Consider the following 19,518-nt stretch of genomic DNA (forward strand, 5'->3'; position numbering starts at 1 on the left):
GAGTCCAGGCTCCCCACTCTATCCTCTAGTAGGACGGTGTAGGCCTCCCGTACCTCTCTACTGACCTTCTGAGTCCAGGCTCCCCACTCTATCCTCTAGTAGGACGGTGTAGGCCTCCCGTACCTCTCTACTGACCTTCTGAGTCCAGGCTCCCCGCTCTATCCTCTAGTAGGACGTGTAGGCCTCCCGTATCTCTCTACTGACCTTCTGAGTCCAGGCTCCCCACTCTATCCTCTAGTAGGACGTGTAGGCCTCCCGTACCTCTCTACTGACCTTCTGAGTCCAGGCTCCCCACTCTATCCTCCATCAGGCTCTCTGAGCTGATTGATGACTCAGAGTCCATGTTGTCGTTGTCTGAGTTATCCTGCTCCAGCTCTGGCAACCTGCATGCCAGATCCTCCCTGAAACACACACACACACACACACACACACACACACACACAATGGATCAGCGATTACTTGAATCACATGAGTTAGTGATGGACTAGAACAAAATTCTGCAACCCCCTAAAAGTCCTCCAGGAACTAGTTGAAGAAAACACTGAGCTGAGCTGTATGGTAGTTAGTACCAGTTGTAACATACTAACTATAATATCATTCATATTTTTCACAGAGTCCAGCACGTTACAAACACACTAACACATGAAACGTACAGAACTAGACAGCTTCTACAGTACCAACTGAGACCGTGTGTTTCTCTTTAAAAACATCCGATTAGTTTCAGTCAGATGTGTTGTTCTAGGTTCAAGACTACATGTTGCCCCCGACAACAGCGAACTAGAGGAGTCTCCGTCTCTTCACTCACTTCTCCTGCTTGATGGATTTGATCCTTTCGATGAGGGTCCTCTCTGACTCCATGTCTATATCCGACGGAGCAAGGTTGTCCATGTGAGGGGCGTCCAGCTTCGATGAAGGTTTCTCTGAGATCTGTAGATATACAGTAGATGAGTCAATACACTAGGGACAAGACAGGAAGACAAACCACTTTTGGGAACGTGGGAAGTTGGGAACGGCATTCCCAAAGTGAAATTCCCAGTGGGAATGGCAGAACTTCCCACAGTGATCCATATCCGTGTTCACAGATATTCTCAGTATATCAAGTTTATATTCACTGTTATTGTGAAGTGGAAATGTCTAGGAGCAACAATGGCTCGGCTGCGAAGTGGTAGGCCACACAAGCTCACAGAACGGGACCGCCGAGTGCTCACTTCCGAGTTCCAAACTGCCGCTGGAAGCAACGTCAGCACAAGAACTGTTCGTTGGGAGCTTCATGAAATGGGCTTCCATGGCCGAGCAGCCGCACACAAGCCTAGGATCACCATGCGCAATGCCAAGCGTCGGCTGGAGTGGTTTTGGCGGATCTGGCGGATGCCAGGAGAACGCTACCTGCCCCAATGGATAGTGCCAACTGTAGAGTTTGGTGGAGGAGGAATAATGGTCTGGGGCTGTTTTTCATGGTTCGGGGTAAGGCCCCTTAGTTCCAGTGAAGGGAAATCTTAACGCATACAATGACATTCTAGACGATTCTGTGCTTCCAACTTTGTGACAACAGTATGGAGTATGGTGTCCTTACAGTGTTCCGTCTCTTGAGTTTGAGCTGGTTGACGGCCACGGCCTCAGCGTACTCCAGCTCGGTGATATCCTTCATCTTCTCAGTGTACCGTCTGAACTGTTCTGAGATCAGGATCTCCACACACCTGGGGGAGAGAGGTAAGGTCAGGGGGTCAGGGTTAAGGTCAGGGCTTCTTACAACAAAATAATCACAGAATGCTTACTAAGGACTGACTGCATCCTACCTTGAGATATACTGTATGTGCACACATGTAACCCTAAACTGGGAAATAGCATATACTGTATTCCATTGTGCAGTCTCTTTTTAACCTTTGCTGAACATATTTTTGTGATATCTAATACCTGATCAAAGACATTGGATGTGCGTGTGTAATCTTTTCCTATATAGAGACTCACGTAGTTGTCTTGGAGACATCCTTCATGCCTAGGAAGGGGTCAGTGGTGTTTGGGGATCGCAGGATGCAGGGGGCAAACACTATGGCCAGGGAGTTAGCTGACATCCGGTTGTGATTTTCCAACTTTGTCACTCTGGAGGAAGTAAATACTATTCTATCATCATCCTAATACACAACATGGGTTATAAATGACCATAACCAGGGCCCAGAGTTTTCCCTGGTCAGGTCACGTGGTTAGGAACAACTCAAAGACCTAAGGGAAAATTCAGGGACCTAAGGGAAAACTCAGAGACCTAAGTTCAAGCATAGCGGGAAAGCCTTTGTTCGATAGATGGCGATTTACAGTCAACATGATGCACGTACAGTACCAGTCAAAAGTTTGGACACACCTACTCATTCAAGGGTTTTTCTTTCTTTTTACATTGTAGAATAATAGTGAAGACATCAAAACTATGAAATAACACATATATAATCATGTAGTAACCAAAAAAAGTGTTAAACAAATCCAAATATATTTTATATTTGAGATTCTTCAAATAGCCACTCTTTGCCTTGATGACAGCTTTGCACACTCTTGGCATTCTCTCAACCAGCTTCACCTGGAATGCTTTTCCAACAGTCTTGAAGGAGTTCCCACATATGCTGAGCACTTGTTGGCTCCATTTCCTTCACTCTGCCGTCCGACTCATCCCAAACCATCTCAATTGGGTTGAGTTCGGGGGATTGTGGAGGCAAGGTCATCTGATGCAGCACTCCATCACTCTCCTTCTTGGTAAAATAGCCCTTGCACAGCCTGGAGGTGTGTTGGGTCATTGTCCTGTTGAAAAACAAATGATAGTCCCACTAAGCCCAAACCAGATGGGATGGCGTATCGCTGCAGAATGCTGTAGTAGCCATGATGGTTAAGTGTGCCTTGAATTCTAAATAAATCACAGACAGTGTCACCAGCAAAGCACCCCCACACCATAACACCTCCTCCTCCATGCTTTACGGTGGGAAATACACATGCGGAGATCATCCGTTCACCCACACCGCGTCTCACAAAGACATGGCGGTTGGAACCAAAAATCTCAAATTTGGACTCCAGACAAAAGGACAAATTTCCACCGGTCTAATGTCCATTGCTCGTGTTTCTTGGCCCAAGCAAGTCTCTTCTTCTTATTGGTGTCCTTTAGTAGTGGTTTCTTAGCAGCAATTCAACCATGGAGGCCTGATTCACACAGTCGCCTCTGAACAGTTGATGTTGAGATGTGTCTGTTACTTGAACTCTGTGAAGCATTTATTTGGGCTGCAATTTCTGAGGGTGGTAACTCTAATGAACTTATCCTCTGCAGCAGAGGTACCTCTGGGTCTTCCATTTCTGTGGCAGTCCTCATGAGAGCCAGTTTCATCATAGCGCTTGATGGTTTTTGCGACTGCACTTGAAGAAACTTTCAAAGTTCTTGAAATTTTCCGTAATGACTGACCTTCATGTCTTACAGTAATGGACTGTAATTTCTCTTTGCTTATTTGAGCTGTTCTTGCCATAATATGGACTTAGCCCTATTTGGTAAAGACTATCTTCTGTATACCCCCCCTACCTTGTCACAACACAACTGATTGGCTCAAAATCATTAAGAAGGAAATAAATTCCACAAATTAACTTTTAAGAAGGCACACCTGTTAATTGAAATGCATTCCAGGTGACTACCTCATGAAGCTGGTTGAGAGAATGCCAAGCGTGTGCAAAGATGTCATCAAGGCAAAGGGTGGCTATTTGAAGAATCTCAAATTTAAACACTTTTTTGGTTACAACAGGATTCCATATGTGTTATTTCATAGTTTTAATGTCTTCACTATTATTCTACAATGTAAAAAATAGTAAAAATAAAGAAAAACCCTTGAATGAGTAGGTGTATCCAAACTTTTGACTGGTAGTGTATGTGTAAAAGAGTGAAAAACAGAAAGGGTGGTATAACCTACCTGACCAGGTGAAAGACCAATCTCTCCAGTGTTTTGAAGTTAGCGGAGGGAAGCTCGTCCAGTTTCTGGTAGACCGCACGAAGGCGCTCAGATTGCTCTGGCAACTCTGCACATGAAATGTCACAATGTCAAATACAGTTATTTTAAGTACTCGAGGTGCGCTTGACTTAGCTTGACTGGCTGGCATGCAGGGTGGGTGGGGGTCTGCAGAGTTTGCACTTTTGGGACTGTACCATTGGGTCAATTGTAGTCTAGTAGGCAAGCTAAATCAAGCACGCAAGTATATTAAATGGATTTCTCTGTCAACTCTGTACATGCAAAAATGCACAGGTTTTTAAACCTTTTTTGCTACGCTGTGACCTTCTGAACAGAACCCATGAGACAGACTCACCGACGGCGTGCAGGAAGTCATTGTAGAGGCGGTAAGTCAGGAGGGGGTCAGGCAGCTCTCTGAGCCATCGTTTCACCAGGCCTGTCACCGTGTGGATGGAGTAGTTCTCCAGAGTCGCTGTCTCAGGGTCTGACCAAAAAAAGAGAGATTGCACTTTATTTTACAGTAGTTTCCCACTGGTACTTGCAATGCGCCAGATGATGGCGTGCCATAGCTCTCTGTTGCTCATGGCAGCTTGGTAGGTCCTCTGTTCTGACACCAGTGTCTCGGCAGATGGTTCCCCACATAATATCTTTAATGGGAAAACAATGTTTTCTGGTACGTTGATAAATGGACTCACCAGTCTCCAGTAGCTGGTGTAATTCCCGTGCGAGCGAGACAGAAGCAGATTTGCGGTAGATGCCCTCTGTGTACAGGCCATTCATCTCCACATGCTCCAGCATCATCCGAAGTACCATGGGGATCGGGCAGGTCTTACTGGTCAGTACACACACCTGCACCCCAAAGTGCAGACGGCCAGGTCCCCCATCGTCCTAAACGCACAGGATGAATCATTAGTCTCGACAAACTTGACTTCACCGAGTTAACTTTACTTGTCAGACTTAACTTGGTTAGACTTTACTTCATAAACTTGACTTGACAAACCGACTTGGTAAACTCAACTTGGCAAACTTGACTTGACCAAACATTACTTGACAAACTGCTCACCAGCCTGGCACATCGAGTTGAGCAGTCAGTGATGATTTTGGAGAGGCATTTCTTGTGACATATCAATTTGCAAGCTAAACAAAAGAACAGAGGACAAAAGAACACAATGATAAGATCATAGAGGGAATGTTCTTATGTTCTCGTCTAAATTCTGCATTGTAATGTTCTCTTCTGCATTCTAATTCTATGTTTAATGGTGAACAACAGATAGCTACTCACCGCTGCACATGTAGGCCTTCTCCATGCCCCAGATGTAGAAACCACACAGGTCACAGGACTGCCTGATGTTGACCTGGTACGTACTGAACATGTGACCTAAAGGGCTGTTGGGCTGGAAACACACAATACACATCATTCAAGCCAGACCATTGACCTGGGTTGCATTGACCTGTGTTGCATTGACCTGGGTTGCATTGACCTGGGTTGCATTGACCTGGGTTGCATTGACCTGGGTTGCATTGACCTGGGTTGCATTGACCTGGGTTGTGACAGTGATATTCAATTTAGTGATGGTCACAATGAGACAATTCAACTTAGGGATGTCATAATGAGACAATTCAACTTAGTGATGTCATAATGAGACAATTCAACTTGTCATAACTTACACATGTTTTCTTTTTCCCTCTGGTCTTTGGCTTGTTCATGGTCTGCAACAAATATTAAAGTAGATCAGATGTGGAATACATCTCTGAACCTCTCAGAATTACACCTACAACTGATGTTTTACACTTCTCAAAACTATATGTACTGATGCTCTGGAGCGTTCAAAAAGAGTCAAAGATATCAAGTCAAAGATATCAGGTCAAAGATATCAAGTCAAAGATATCAGGTCAAAGATATCAAGTCAAAGATATCAGGTCAAAGATATCAAGTCAAAGATATCAGGTCAAAGATATCAAGTCAAAGATATCAGGTCAAAGATATCAAGTCAAAGATACTTTAGGTCAAAGATATCAAGTCAAAGATACTTTAGGTCAAAGATATCAAGTCAAAGATACTTTAGGTCAAAGATATCAAGTCAAAGATGCTTTAGGTCAAAGATATCAAGTCAAAGATACTTTAGGTCAAAGATATCAAGTCAAAGATGCTTTAGGTCAAACCCAAAGATGTGTGTGTAACATATGTGTGTGTGCCTGCATGTGTGTATACAGTATCCGTGTGTGTGTGGATGTGTGCAAGTGCATGTGTCTGACTCAGAACTACCTTGACCGGCCCAACCCCCTCTCGTTTGATCTCTCCCCGTATGAAGCCGTCCAGGACGGACTGGAACAGGTTGACCACCAGGCTGACCTCAGTCAGCTGCTTGGCTCCAGCATGACTGGACACACAGTTGTGGTAGCCCGTCATCAGGTCCTTGTAGCTGATTTGGGGCTTCTGTTGACCAGGGGAGGGGAGAGAACCGGGTTAATGAAGGGTGTGGGGGGGTAATTGGTGCTCCAAAGTGCTTTATAAAGCACTTACCGTGTGTGTACTCCTGGCCCTAGTCAAGATCTATATGCTATTGAGTTGGTTTCACATCTCTTTCCAGACAGTCTTCTAAACTTGATTAATACACCATGCATACTTAAACCTAAACCGTCATACAACCATCTCTTCTGGTGCCAAGGTCAGGAAGTAAACTCACAGAGATGGAGTACATGCCCTTGATGGTCTCTCTGAACTGCATGGTGGCTGTGAGAAAGATGCTCTCTGTCGCTGACAGCTCCTTTACCCTGGTCCTCAGCTCATTCACCTGGGAGGTATGGGAAGTTACATAATTTCATAGTATACTATTCAAAATAGCCCAGATTCAACTTTAAAATCCTCTGCAATAAGATGTGTAACTGGTAACCTTTCTAAAGATGCACTGCAAGGACATGTGAAGGAATAAGTTAGTGTGAGTGAGTGAGTGAGTGAGTGAGTGAGTGAGTGAGTGAGTGAGTGCGAGAGTGAGTGAGAGAGAGAGAGAGAGAAAATGAGTGACTGAGAAAGTTAGTCAGTCAAAAACTGCTCTTGAAAGACCCTCTGAAGACTAAGGCTTTGGTAACCTGGACCCAGATTAGTTTGTGGTGCTTGAAAATGATGAACAAATAGATCTAACACCAGGCTAGAGATCCCAATAAACCGTAAACAATACACTCCTGAGGCTGAGGTGATTACAGGTGAGTGCCAGACAGGTATCCCACCTGGTTCCCCAGGAACTCATCCAGGTGTCGGAGCTCGTTGGTGTCGGTGATCTCCCGTTCCAGAGAAGCATTCCACTGCTCGGAGACCCGCGTGGCTCGGCTGATCCTGATGGTGGTGTTAGGACGCCGTCCAGAGTACGGGGAGGAGGTAGAGGTGGCTATAGGTAAGGTAAGGATACGTGTGTGTGTTTAGACAGAGAGAGAGAGAGAGAGGGGACGTGTGGTTGAGATTATACCATTGACCACTAGAGGGTAGTGGAGGAGACACGACGTGAAAGACATTACAATAGTTTATCATCATAGCACAGGCTAAAAGGTGGACAGCACAGTGAGCAGTTTGCTGTAGGGGGTGGGATTACAGTACCTCCTCTCCCAGATGGTGCATTCTCATTGGTCACCATCCCGTACGCATTTCGTTTCTTCCGAAATTTACTGAAGATGCCAAGCCTGTGGAACACAAAAGGGTTAACATGTAACCATGACAAAGAACATACAGCAGCGTTTACCACACTCGGTCCAGGCAAAGATGATCTATTATATTGACAAGATGCTCGAGTTACCGCTTTAACAACGGAAATATGTCCTCAATAATGGAAGGCAGGCGGGAGGAGGCAAGATCAGGTGGGACCATTCTAGCCAATGAGAGGGTAGATACGCATGTGAACAACAGTCATAACTAAGTCGTTTTTTCTCAAAGTTTCCGGAATGCCACGTGCATCCACTTATATCAGTACAACTGTAACAGCCTAAACGTTCCCAAACTTCCATTTGATCAAATAAGCCTCACGTAATTCGACACTCTCATAGACCTCCATACAAAAATACTGACATACAGTATCACATCCAGTCAATGTATGGACAATAACTCAGACAAATCGATTATGGTTCACAGCCTCCTGTGTCCTAGTTGGCTGAATGGCCTTTACCTCTCAGGAGTGGTCGGCTGGGATTGGCTGGAGTCTCTGAGGGTTGCGCGCTCATCTGGGCGGCTGAACCTAGCCCCGTCCGTGGAAATATCAGAAGATTTCGGAAACTGAGAGATAAAACAATTACTGAACATCTGAGATTGTATGACATGAGACAACACAACCATGCTGGGGGGCCAATCAGGTGGGGTCGTTATTAACAGGTAACATGTGGGGAGTGTTGGTGCCTAGAAAAGAAACTATTAAAAGGGATAGTGCAACATTTTGTCAAGGATAAGTTGAAAATGGGCTTTATTGCAAAAATGTCGCACTATCCCTTTAAGAACAGAGAAGTTTGCTTTCATATGAAGCCAGTTTGTTCTCAGACCATCCCCTTTCCCCAGGGTCTGTACGTGTAGCAGTACCACATAACTGCCAGGCCCGGCAACACCAGAGTTAGTTAGTTAACCTACAGCAGCCACCACATCCTTAGCACAATACAGCATCCACCCCCCCCCCCCCCCACACTCCCTGAAGAGATCTCTAATACAGTCTCTCCTCCCCCCTTCTCCCTACAGAGAGCTCTAATACAGTCTCTCCTTCCCCCTACAGAGAGCTCTAATACATTCTCTCTCCTCCCCCTTCTTGAAGAGATCTCTAATACAGTCTCTCCCCCCCTTCTCCCTACAGAGAGCTCTAATACAGTCTCTCCTCCCCCTTCCTGAAGAGAGCTCTAATACTGTCTCTCCTCCCCCTTCCTGAAGAGAGCTCTAATACAGTCTCTCCTCCCCCCTTCTCCCTACAGAGAGCTCTAATACAGTCTCTCCTCCCCCTTCCTGAAGAGAGCTCTAATACTGTCTCTCCTCCCCCTTCCTGAAGAGAGCTCTAATACAGTCTCTCCTCCCCCTTCCTTCTACCCGAAGAGATCTCTAATACAGTCTCTCCTCCCCCTTCCTTCTCCCTGAAGAGATCTCAAATACAGTCTCTCCTCCCCCTCCCTGAAGAGATCTCTAATACAGTCTCTCCTCCTCCTTCTCCCTACAGAGAGCTCTAATACAGTCTCCCCCCCCCCCTTCCCCCTACAGAGAGCTCTAATACAGTCTCTCCTCCCCCTTCCTGAAGAGAGCTCTAATACAGTCTCTCCTCCCCCTTCCTGAAGAGAGCTTGAATACAGTCTCTCCCCCCCTTCTCCCTGAAGAGAGCTCTAATAGTCTATCCTCCCCCCTCCTTCTCCCTGAAGAGAGCTCTAATACAGTCTCTCCTCCCCCTTCTTGAATAGATCTCTAATAAAGTCTCTCCCCTCCCCCTTCCTTCTCCCTGAAGAGATCTCTAAAACAGTCTCTCCTCCCCCTTCCTGAGAGAGCTCTAACAATCTCTCCTCCCCCTCCCTGAAGAGATCTCTAATACAGTCTCTCCTCCCCCTTCCCCCTACAGAGAGCTCTAATACAGTCTCTCCTCCCCCTTCCCCCTACAGAGAGCTCTAATACAGTCTCTTCTCCCCCTTCCTGAAGAGAGCTCTAATACAGTCTCTCCTCCCCCTTCCTGAAGAGAGCTTGAATACAGTCTCTCCCCCCCTTCTCCCTGAAGAGAGCTCTAATAGTCTCTCCTCCCCCTTCCTTCTCCCGGAAGAGAGCTCTAATACAGTCTCTCCTCCCCCTTCCTTCTACCCGAAGAGATCTCTAATACAGTCTCTCCTCCCCCTTCTTGAAGAGAGCTCTAATACAGTCTCTCCTCCCCCTTCCTTCTACCCGAAAGAGATCTCTAATACAGTCTCTCCTCCCCCTTCCTTCTCCCTGAAGAGATCTCTAATAGTCTCGCCTCCCCCTCCCTGAAGAGAGCTCTAACAATCTCTCCTCCCCTGAAGAGATCTCTAATACAGTCTCTCCCCTCCCCCTTCCTTCTCCCTGAAGAGAGCTCTAACAATCTCTCCTCCCCTGAAGAGATCTCTAATAAAGTCTCTCCTCCCCCTTCCCCCTACAGAGAGCTCTAATACAGTCTCTCCTCCCCCTTCCTGAAGAGAGCTCTAATACAGTCTCTCCTCCCCCTTCCTGAAGAGAGCTTGAATACAGTCTCTCCTCCCCCTTCTCCCTACAGAGAGCTCTAATACAGTCTCTCCTCCCCCTTCTCCCTACAGAGAGCTCTAATAAAGTCTCTCCTCCCCCTTCCTGAAGAGATCTCTAATACAGTCTCTCCTCCCCCTTCTCCCTACAGAGATCTCTAATACAGTCTCTCCTCCCCCTTCCTGAAGAGATCTCTAATACAGTCTCTCCTCCCCCTTCTCCCTACAGAGATCTCTAATACAGTCTCTCCTCCCCCTTCTCCCTACAGAGAGCTCTAATAAAGTCTCGCCTCCCCCTTCCTGAAGAGAGCTCTAATACAGTCTCTCCTCCCCCTTCATGAAGAGAGCTCTAAAACAGTCTCTCCTCCCCCTTCCTTCTCCCTGAAGAGAGCGCTAATACAGTCTCTCCTCCCCCTTCTTGAAGAGAGCTCTAATACAGTCTCTCCTCCCCCTTCCTTCTACCCGAAGAGATCTCTAATAGTCTCGCCTCCCCCTCCCTGAAGAGAGCTCTAACAATATCTCCTCCCCCTGAAGAGATCTCTAATACAGTCTCTCCCCTCCCCCTTCCTTCTTCCTGAAGAGATCTCTAATACAGTCTCTCCTCCCCCTTCTCCCTACAGAGAGCTCTAATAAAGTCTCTCCTCCCCCTTCCTGAAGAGAGCTCTAATACAGTCTATCCTCCCCCTCCCTGAAGAGAGCTCTCAAACAGTACACTCTCCCTCATGGATGTCAAAATAATGTACTGGGGTAAAGGAATATGGTGGAAACACCTTCCAGACAATGCATGCACCACCAATCCACAGCCTAACCTCCACATGACCTGTGACCTTTTTGCTGTAAATAACAATAACCAAAGTATCTACTGCGTTTGTTATTTATGCCCTTTATTCAACCAGATAGGATATTAGTGATTATTCTGTGATTGGTAGGAACCCATAGTATTATTTCCAAGACAACATATTTGATTCATTCCTATGATCAGAATCAAACCCTTTCACCTTCACAGATGTGAGGTCAACAAGAGGACATATACGCAACAGCAGCAACAACAACTACAGAGCTAGCCCCAACTATCTTTGGGCTACTAGTGCTGGAATGTAAAGTGTACACTGATTAACTGACATTGTCTAAACATTGTGACAAAAAAAAACAAGCCAGAAACAGAGATCCATCCAGCGATCCATTCAGCCACTGTGTGTTTAGATGGCAGCCTGGTTAGGGGATGGTTGTGACTGGCCACTGTTCTGTTTCTCTGGTTCTGCAGAAGAGCAGCCTGCAGTTGCAGAAGTAGGTCCTTGCAGAGTGCAGAACACTGCAGACCCATTCAGCTGCAGTAGTGAGAGGATATGTCTGTATAGACATGCAAAGCCTGCACAGGAACAGAGTCAGTCAGTGACAGTGTGCCAGGGCCGTAATAGTATTCCATGGACTCAGGCCGGTTGGTACCTGGACCCGGGATTTACGAGGATGGACGTTGACTGCTGATTGGCTGGACTGGCCCATCCCACTGACCCCCTCTGAGGGGTTCATGAGGGGGAGGGGGTAACTCCAAAAACTCACCCTCCCGGAAACCCCCAATGTTAAACATCAGCACATTGTGGGCGGAGGCTAACCCCCGATTGTGCTTGGGTTGCTTGCGGTAGAGCACCTTGACCTATGGTGGTCAGGAAAGGTCAAGAAGCACAGATGAAGTAAGGTGAGGGACTGGGAGATCCATCACTGTCACAGGGCTGTGTTCAGTAGGAACGAAACAGGAAAAAACAGTTGGAAAGAAACGCAGGAGAGGAGGTAGCCTGGTCAACTGCCAATAAGAATGCTGAATGTTTTTGTTTTCTGAAGAGCTGGATCAATCCATCCTACTGACCGGCTGAAGAGTGGGATCTATCAATCCATGGGTGTGTCATCATCAGTAGCAGGGTGTTAAGACATAAAAACACTTCACATATAGTTGCCCTTCAGCATCTTAGCTCCCTGTGTAGGTGTGACATGTAATGTAGCCGCACCTCAGTAGTAGAGATGTGAGTTGTAGAGATGTGATATGCCATTTTGTGTTGTGGTCTTAGGTCTCTCTTTATGTAGTGTTGTGGTGTCTCTCTTTATGTAGTGTTGTAGTGTCTCTCTTTATGTAGTGTTGTGGTGTCTCTCTTTATGTAGTGTTGTAGTGTCTCTCTTTATGTAGTGTTGTAGTGTCTCTCTTTATGTAGTGTTGTAGTGTCTCTCTTTATGTAGTGTTGTAGTGTCTCTCTTTATGTAGTGTTGTGGTGTCTCTCTTTATGTAGTGTTGTAGTGTCTCTCTTTATGTAGTGTTGTAGTGTCTCTCTTTATGTAGTGTTGTAGTGTCTCTCTTTATGTAGTGTTGTAGTGTCTCTCTTTATGTAGTGTTGTAGGGTCTCTCTTTATGTAGTGTTGTAGGGTCTCTCTTTATGTAGTGTTGTAGTGTCTCTCTTTATGTAGTGTTGTAGTGTCTCTCTTTATGTAGTGTTGTGGCGTCTCTCTTTATGTAGTGTTGTAGTGTATCTCTTTATGTAGTGTTGTAGTGTCTCTCTTTATGTAGTGTTGTAGTGTCTCTCTTTATGTAGTGTTGTAGTGTATCTCTTTATGTAGTGTTGTGGCGTCTCTCTTTATGTAGTGTTGTAGTGTATCTCTTTATGTAGTGTTGTAGTGTATCTCTTTATGTAGTGTTGTAGTGTCTCTCTTTATGTAGTGTTGTAGTGTCTCTCTTTATGTAGTGTTGTAGTGTCTCTCTTTATGTAGTGTTGTAGTGTCTCTCTTTATGTAGTGTTGTGGTGTCTCTCTTTATGTAGTGTTGTGGTGTCTCTCGTCATGATGTGTGTTTTATCCTACATTTGTAGTTTTTATTCCAGCCCCCGTCCCCACAGGAAGCCTTCTGCCTCTTGGTAGGCCGTCATTGTAAATAAGAATTTGTTCTTAATTGACTTGCCTAATGAAATAATGGTTAAATAATACAATAGCATTTTTTTGTAGAGATGTGATATGTAGAGATGTGATATGATGTGTAGAGATATGATATGTAGAGATGTGATATGTAGAGATGTGATATGATATGTAGAGATGTGATACGTAGAGATGTGATATGATGCGTAGAGATGTGATATGTAGAGATGTGATATGATATGTAGAGATGTGATATGATATGTATAGATATTATATGTAGAGATGTGATACGTAGAGATGTGATACGATATGTAAGAGATGTGATACGTAGAGATGTGATATGATACGTAGAGATGTGATATGATACGTAGAGATGTGATACGTAGATATGTGATATGATACGTAGAGATGTGATACGTAGAGATGTGATACGTAGAGATGTGATATGATATGTAGAGATGTGATATGTAGAGATGTGATATGTAGAGATGTGATGTGATATGTAGAGATGTAGAGATGTGATATGTAGAAATGTGATATGTAGAGATGTGATATGTAGAGATGTGATGTGATATGTAGAGATGTAGAGATGTGATATGTAGAAATGTGATATGATGTAGAGATGTGATATGATATGTAGAGATGTGATACGTAGAGATGTGATATGATATGTAGAGATGTGAAATTATATTTAGAGATGTGATATGTAGAGATGTGATATGTAGAGATATGATATGTAGAGATGTGATATGATATGTAGAGATGTGATAGGTAGAGATGTGATATGTAGAGATGTGATATGATATGTAGAGATGTGATATGATATGTAGAGATGTGATATGTGGAGATGTGATATGATATGTAGAGATGTGATATGTAGAGATGTGATATGTGTAGAGATGTAATACGTAGAGATGTGATATGTAGAGATGTGATATGTAGAGATGTGATATGTAGAGATGTGATGTGATATGTAGAGATGTAGAGATGTGATATGTAGAAATGTGATATGATGTAGAGATGTGATATGATATGTAGAGATGTGATACGTAGAGATGTGATATGATATGTAGAGATGTGAAATGATATTTAGAGATGTGATATGTAGAGATGTGATATGTAGAGATATGATATGTAGAGATGTGATATGATATGTAGAGATGTGATAGGTAGAGATGTGATATGTAGAGATGTGATATGATATGTAGAGATGTGATAGGTAGAGATGTGATACGTAGAGATGTGATATGATATGTAGAGATGTGATATGTGATATGTAGAGATGTGATACGTAGAGATGTGATATGATATGTAGAGATGTGATACGTAGAGATGTGACATGTAGAGATGTGATACGTAGGGATGTGATATGTAGGGATGTGATACGTAGAGATGTGATATATGTAGAGATGTGATATGTGTAGAGATGTGATATGATATGTAGAGATGTGATACATAGAGATGTGAAACGTAGAGATGTGATACGTAGAGATGTGATACGATATGTAGAGATGTGATATGTAGAGATGTGATATGATACGTAGAGATGTGATACGTAGAGATGTGATATGTAGAGATGTGATATGTGATATGTAGAGATGTGATAGGTAGAGATGTGATACGTAGAGATGTGATATGATATGTAGAGATGTGATATGTAGGGATGTGATACGTAGAGATGTGATATGATATGTAGAGATGTGATATGTGTAGAGATATGATATGTAGAGATGTGATACGTAGAGATGTGAAACGTAGAGATGTGATATGTAGAGATGTGATACGGTATGTAGAGATGTGATATGTAGAGATGTGATATGATACGTAGAGATGTGATACGTAGACATGTGATATGTAGAGATGTGATATGATATGTAGAGATGTGATATGTAGAGATGTGATATGTAGGGATGTGATATGTAGAGATGTGATATGTAGAGATGTGATATGTGTAGAGATGTAATACGTAGAGATGTGATATGTAGAGATGTAATACGTAGAGATGTGATATGTAGAGATGTGATATGTAGAGATGTGATATGTAGAGATGTGATATGTGTAGAGATGTAATACGTAGAGATGTGATATGATATGTAGATATGTGATATGTGATATGTAGAGATGTGATACGTAGAGATGTGATATGATATGTAGAGATGTGATACGTAGAGATGTGATATGTAGAGATGTGATATGATATGTAGAGATGTGATATGTAGAGATGTGATATGTAGAGATGTGATATGTAGAAATGTGATATGTAGAAATGTGATATGATGTAGAGATGTGATATGTAGAGATGTGATATGATACGTAGAGATGTGATATGTAGAGATGTGATATGATACGTAGAGATGTGATATGTAGAGATGTGATATGTAATGACGTAATAGTGTAATGGGAGTAGAGGTATGACAGTATGAGAAAACAGTACCTCAGTAGCGGAGGGAGAGCTGTCTGACCCCGACCCAGAGTTCCTGAGTTTCCAGAGAGAAATATGTGAAATGTAAACTCTTTGTTATAATTCAAGAAATGTCTATAAGATATTGATGAAAGATAATCAGAGAATGGGGAAAGAAAGATGTATACTTAGTGGCCAGTTTATTAGGTACACCACCCGTTCACGAAAATGGTTCGCTCCTACAAACAGTGAGTCACGTGGCTGTGGCTTGCTATATAAAGCAGGCAGACAGGCATCGAGGCATTCAGTTACTGTTCAATTGAACGTTAGAATGGGCAAAACTAGTGACCTAAGCAACTTTGAGCGTGGTATGATCGTCGGTGCCAGGCGCGCCGGATCCAGTATCTCAGAAACGGCCGCCCTCCTGGGATTTTCACGCACGACAGTGTCTAGGGTTTACCGAGAATGGTGCGACAAACAAAAAATATCCAGTCAGCGGCAGTCCTGTGGGCGAAAACAGTTTGATGAGAGGTCTAAAGAGAATGGCAAGAATCATGCAAGCTAACAGGTAGGCCACAAACAGGCAAATAATGGCACAGTGGTGTGCAGAACGGCATCTCGGAATGCACAACTCGTCGGTCCTTGTCACAGATGGGCTATTGCAGCAGACAACCACACCGGGTTCCACTCCTATCAGATAAAAACTAGAAGTAGCGGCTCCAGTGGGCACGCGATCACCAACATTGGACAATTGAGGAGTGGAAAAACATTGCCTGGTCCGACGAATCCTGGTTACTGTAGCGCAGGGTTCTTCAATTCCGGTCCCGGAGGGACGAAACACCTCTGTTTTTCATCCTCTCCTTCTAATCAGGGGCTAATTCAGACCTGGGACACCAGGTGAGTGCAATTAACTACCAGGTAGAAATAAAAAACAGAAATGTTTCGGCCCTCCAGGACCGGAATTGAAGAACCCTGCTGTAGCGTCATGCTGATGGCAGAGTCAGGATTTGTAGTAAACAGCATGAGTCCATGGCCCCATCCTGCCTGGTGTCAACGGTACAGGCTGGTGGCGGTGGTGTAATGGTGTGGGGAATGTTTCCCTGGCACACGTTAGGTCATTTGATACCAATTGAGCAACGTTTCCATGCCCCAGAGAATTCAGGCTGTTCTGGAGGCAAAGGGGGGTCCGACCCGGTACTAGATGGGTGTACCTAACAAACTGGCCACTTAGTGTATATCTAGCTAGTGATCCAAGATCATATTGAGGGGACATTGAAAGGTCCTAACAGATATAGTTGAGAGAAATACTAAGACATGACATAACCAGTGACGTAGTGGTAAGAAAACAGATGGGTAAACGCTGATCGCAGTTCACAGTGAATAAAGTACCGCTCCCTGTACTGTCAATGCCTTTTTTCCGCAAAAGCTGCGTAAACATTTCTGCAAAAATAAAAAAGTTGCGTAAATGCCGTTTACCCTCCACTACACCACTGGACATAACATTATCATAACATTATCATAACATTATCATAACATACCACAGCAACCCCTCCATATCCCTGGGGCGCTGGACCTCAGGGCGGGAGTCTTCCTGGTGTCCTCCCTCCATTCTGCTCTCCTTCCATCTCTTAGTGTGCTCCTTGATGTCCTCCAAGCGGGAGCAGCCCTCCAGGGAGCCTGTGTGGTGGGAGGGGCCGGTTGACTCCCACCCTCCATCCCTATTAAAAAACATAATATGGATTGGATTTATATAATGCTTTTCCACCTAGCAGTGGAGCGGTAAGTGGTGAAGAATGGGGTGAGCGGGAGAGAGGTGAGATATGGGGTGAGCGGGAGAGAGGTGAGATATGGGGTGAGCGGGAGAGAGGTGAGATATGGGGTGAGCGGGAGAGAGGTGAGATATGGGGGTGAAACATACAGTACCTGCCAGCCTTGGGGTCTAGAGGGAGGGAGAGAGGTCTGTTGAGGGGAGGTGGAGAGCCTCTTCCCTCTCTCTTCTCCGTCTCTGTGTTCCTCTGGGTGGCCTTCTGTCCAATGACTTCTGGGCCTGTCTTGGGGCTTCTGTTGGGACTGTGTTCCTCACTGTGCAGCTCCGTCCTGTCCAGGCTTCTCTGGTGCTGGGTGTGGAGCTTGGGCGGGGGCTGGTGCCTGGACTGCATTTTGGGAGGGAGCTGGGGAGGGGTGGTGGGCTTCTCTCCCTCAGCCTTGGAGCTAGAAGTAGGGTCAGACATTTGTCCTGGTCAGAAAAACTCAGGGCCCTGAAGTTCAAAGTTCTACAACTTTATTGTCCATTAGTGGGTTAGAAAAAAACATGGTCTTAGTACCCGTTTGGACCTTGTTTGTTCATGACGAATGCCTGCATTTTCATGATGCTGTTCCTCTTTCTCAAGTAGTCTGTCCTCTCCTGAGAACCTCTCCATGCCGCCTGGATCACTGTGGCCGCAAGGCACCTGTTGTCCGCTCGGAACGCCCGCCAACATCGCTATAAGAGAAGATGAGATCAACTTTATCGTCCCTGAGGGGAAATTTGGCTAGGACACAGTAGCCGCACCATTGTAAAAGTACATGAATCTTACCCTATCACACAGGGGCATATCCCAGGGAGAATTTATCATACAGTGCCCTCTGGAAATGCCCAAATACTACACTATTTTACAAGACCTGGGATAGGCCCTGTACACATTGTTGTGGGTTAAAGCAATAGCTACCTGTATGATCATGGTTTCTGCCATAGCTTCCTGTGTGATCATGGTTTCTGCCATAGCTACCTGTATGATCATGGTTTCTGCCATAGCTACCTGTATGATCATGGTTTCTGCCATAGCTACCTGTATGATCATGGTTTCTGCCATAGCTACCTGTATGATCATGGTTTCTGCCATAGCTACATGTATGATCATGGTTTCTGCCATAGCTACCTGTATGATCATGGTTTCTGCCAAGCTACCTGTATGATCATGGTTTCTGCCATAGCTACCTGTATGATCATGGTTTCTGCCATAGCTACCTGTATGATCATGGTTTCTGCCATAGCTACCTGTATGATCATGGTTTCTGCCATAGCTACATGTATGATCATGGTTTCTGCCATAGCTACCTGTATGATCATGGTTTCTGCCATAGCTACCTGGATGATCATGGTTTCCATAACTACATGTATGTTCATGGTTTCCATAACTACATATATGATCATGGTTTCCATAGCTACCTGTATGATCATGGTTTCCATAGCTACCTGTATGATCATGGTTTCCATAGCTACCTGTATGATCATGGTTTCCATAGCTACCTGCATGACCATGGTTTCCATAGCTACCTGCATGAACATGGTCTCTGCCATTGCTACCTGCATGACCATGGTCTCTGCCATAGCTACATGTATGATCATGGTTTCTGCCATAGCTACCTGTATGATCATGGTTTCTGCCATAGCTACCTGTATGATCATGGTTTCTGCCATAGCTACCTGTATGATCATGGTTTCTGCCATAGCTACCTGTATGATCATGGTTTCCATATCTACATGTATGATCATGGTTTCCATAACTACATGTATGATCATGGTTTCTATAGCTACCTGTATGATCATGGTTTCCATAGCTACATGTATGATCATGGTTTCCATAGCCATCTGTATGATCTTGGTTTCCATAGCTACCTGTATGATCATGGTCTCTGCCATAGCTACCTGTATGATCAAGGTTTCCATAGCTACCTGTATGATCATGGTTTCCATAGCTACCTGTATGATCATGGTTTCCATAGCTACCTGTATGATCATGGTTTCCATAGCTACCTGTATGATCATGGTCTCTGCCATATAGGTACAAACCTGTATTCTGATGGCGGCATCTTTCTTGCAGAGGAAGTGACTCCTGACCAGACAGGTCCTGAACCAGCGCTGGAGGATGACGATGTGACGCATCACTTCCTTGTTCAGGGTGTCCTGCAGATGCTGCCTCTCCCTCTCCTTTAGGAACACCTGGGAAGGATGAAGACAAATAGACTGGACTTGTTTCCCTTTACTGTTGGATTTTTTTACTTGTTTTATTTAGTGCTCCTTGG

At 44.6% G+C, this 19,518-nt stretch overlaps 1 protein-coding gene across 1 annotated transcript in view; it reads right to left on the reverse strand.

Moving 5' to 3' along the window:
- LOC311098830 (unconventional myosin-IXb-like) overlaps positions 1 to 19,518 on the reverse strand; it is a 53,435-nt gene that overhangs the window by 4,783 nt on the left and 29,134 nt on the right. Inside the window, exons 20-39 of the mRNA XM_084139399.1 lie at positions 19,286 to 19,435; positions 17,778 to 17,935; positions 17,377 to 17,664; positions 16,992 to 17,171; positions 15,487 to 15,529; positions 8,120 to 8,226; positions 7,558 to 7,640; positions 7,194 to 7,351; positions 6,653 to 6,760; positions 6,232 to 6,402; positions 5,634 to 5,675; positions 5,248 to 5,359; positions 5,029 to 5,102; positions 4,661 to 4,853; positions 4,321 to 4,449; positions 3,930 to 4,035; positions 1,969 to 2,100; positions 1,574 to 1,697; positions 806 to 927; positions 274 to 401 (exon numbers count right to left, since the gene is read on the reverse strand). Coding sequence (XP_083995525.1) covers positions 274 to 401; positions 806 to 927; positions 1,574 to 1,697; positions 1,969 to 2,100; positions 3,930 to 4,035; positions 4,321 to 4,449; positions 4,661 to 4,853; positions 5,029 to 5,102; positions 5,248 to 5,359; positions 5,634 to 5,675; positions 6,232 to 6,402; positions 6,653 to 6,760; positions 7,194 to 7,351; positions 7,558 to 7,640; positions 8,120 to 8,226; positions 15,487 to 15,529; positions 16,992 to 17,171; positions 17,377 to 17,664; positions 17,778 to 17,935; positions 19,286 to 19,435 — 2,608 coding nt within the window. The remainder of the gene's footprint in view (positions 1 to 273; positions 402 to 805; positions 928 to 1,573; positions 1,698 to 1,968; positions 2,101 to 3,929; positions 4,036 to 4,320; positions 4,450 to 4,660; positions 4,854 to 5,028; positions 5,103 to 5,247; positions 5,360 to 5,633; positions 5,676 to 6,231; positions 6,403 to 6,652; positions 6,761 to 7,193; positions 7,352 to 7,557; positions 7,641 to 8,119; positions 8,227 to 15,486; positions 15,530 to 16,991; positions 17,172 to 17,376; positions 17,665 to 17,777; positions 17,936 to 19,285; positions 19,436 to 19,518) is intronic.

This window comes from Coregonus lavaretus (assembly GCF_964263955.1).
Source record: "Coregonus lavaretus genome assembly, chromosome: 23".
NCBI classification, from domain to species: domain Eukaryota; kingdom Metazoa; phylum Chordata; class Actinopteri; order Salmoniformes; family Salmonidae; genus Coregonus; species Coregonus lavaretus.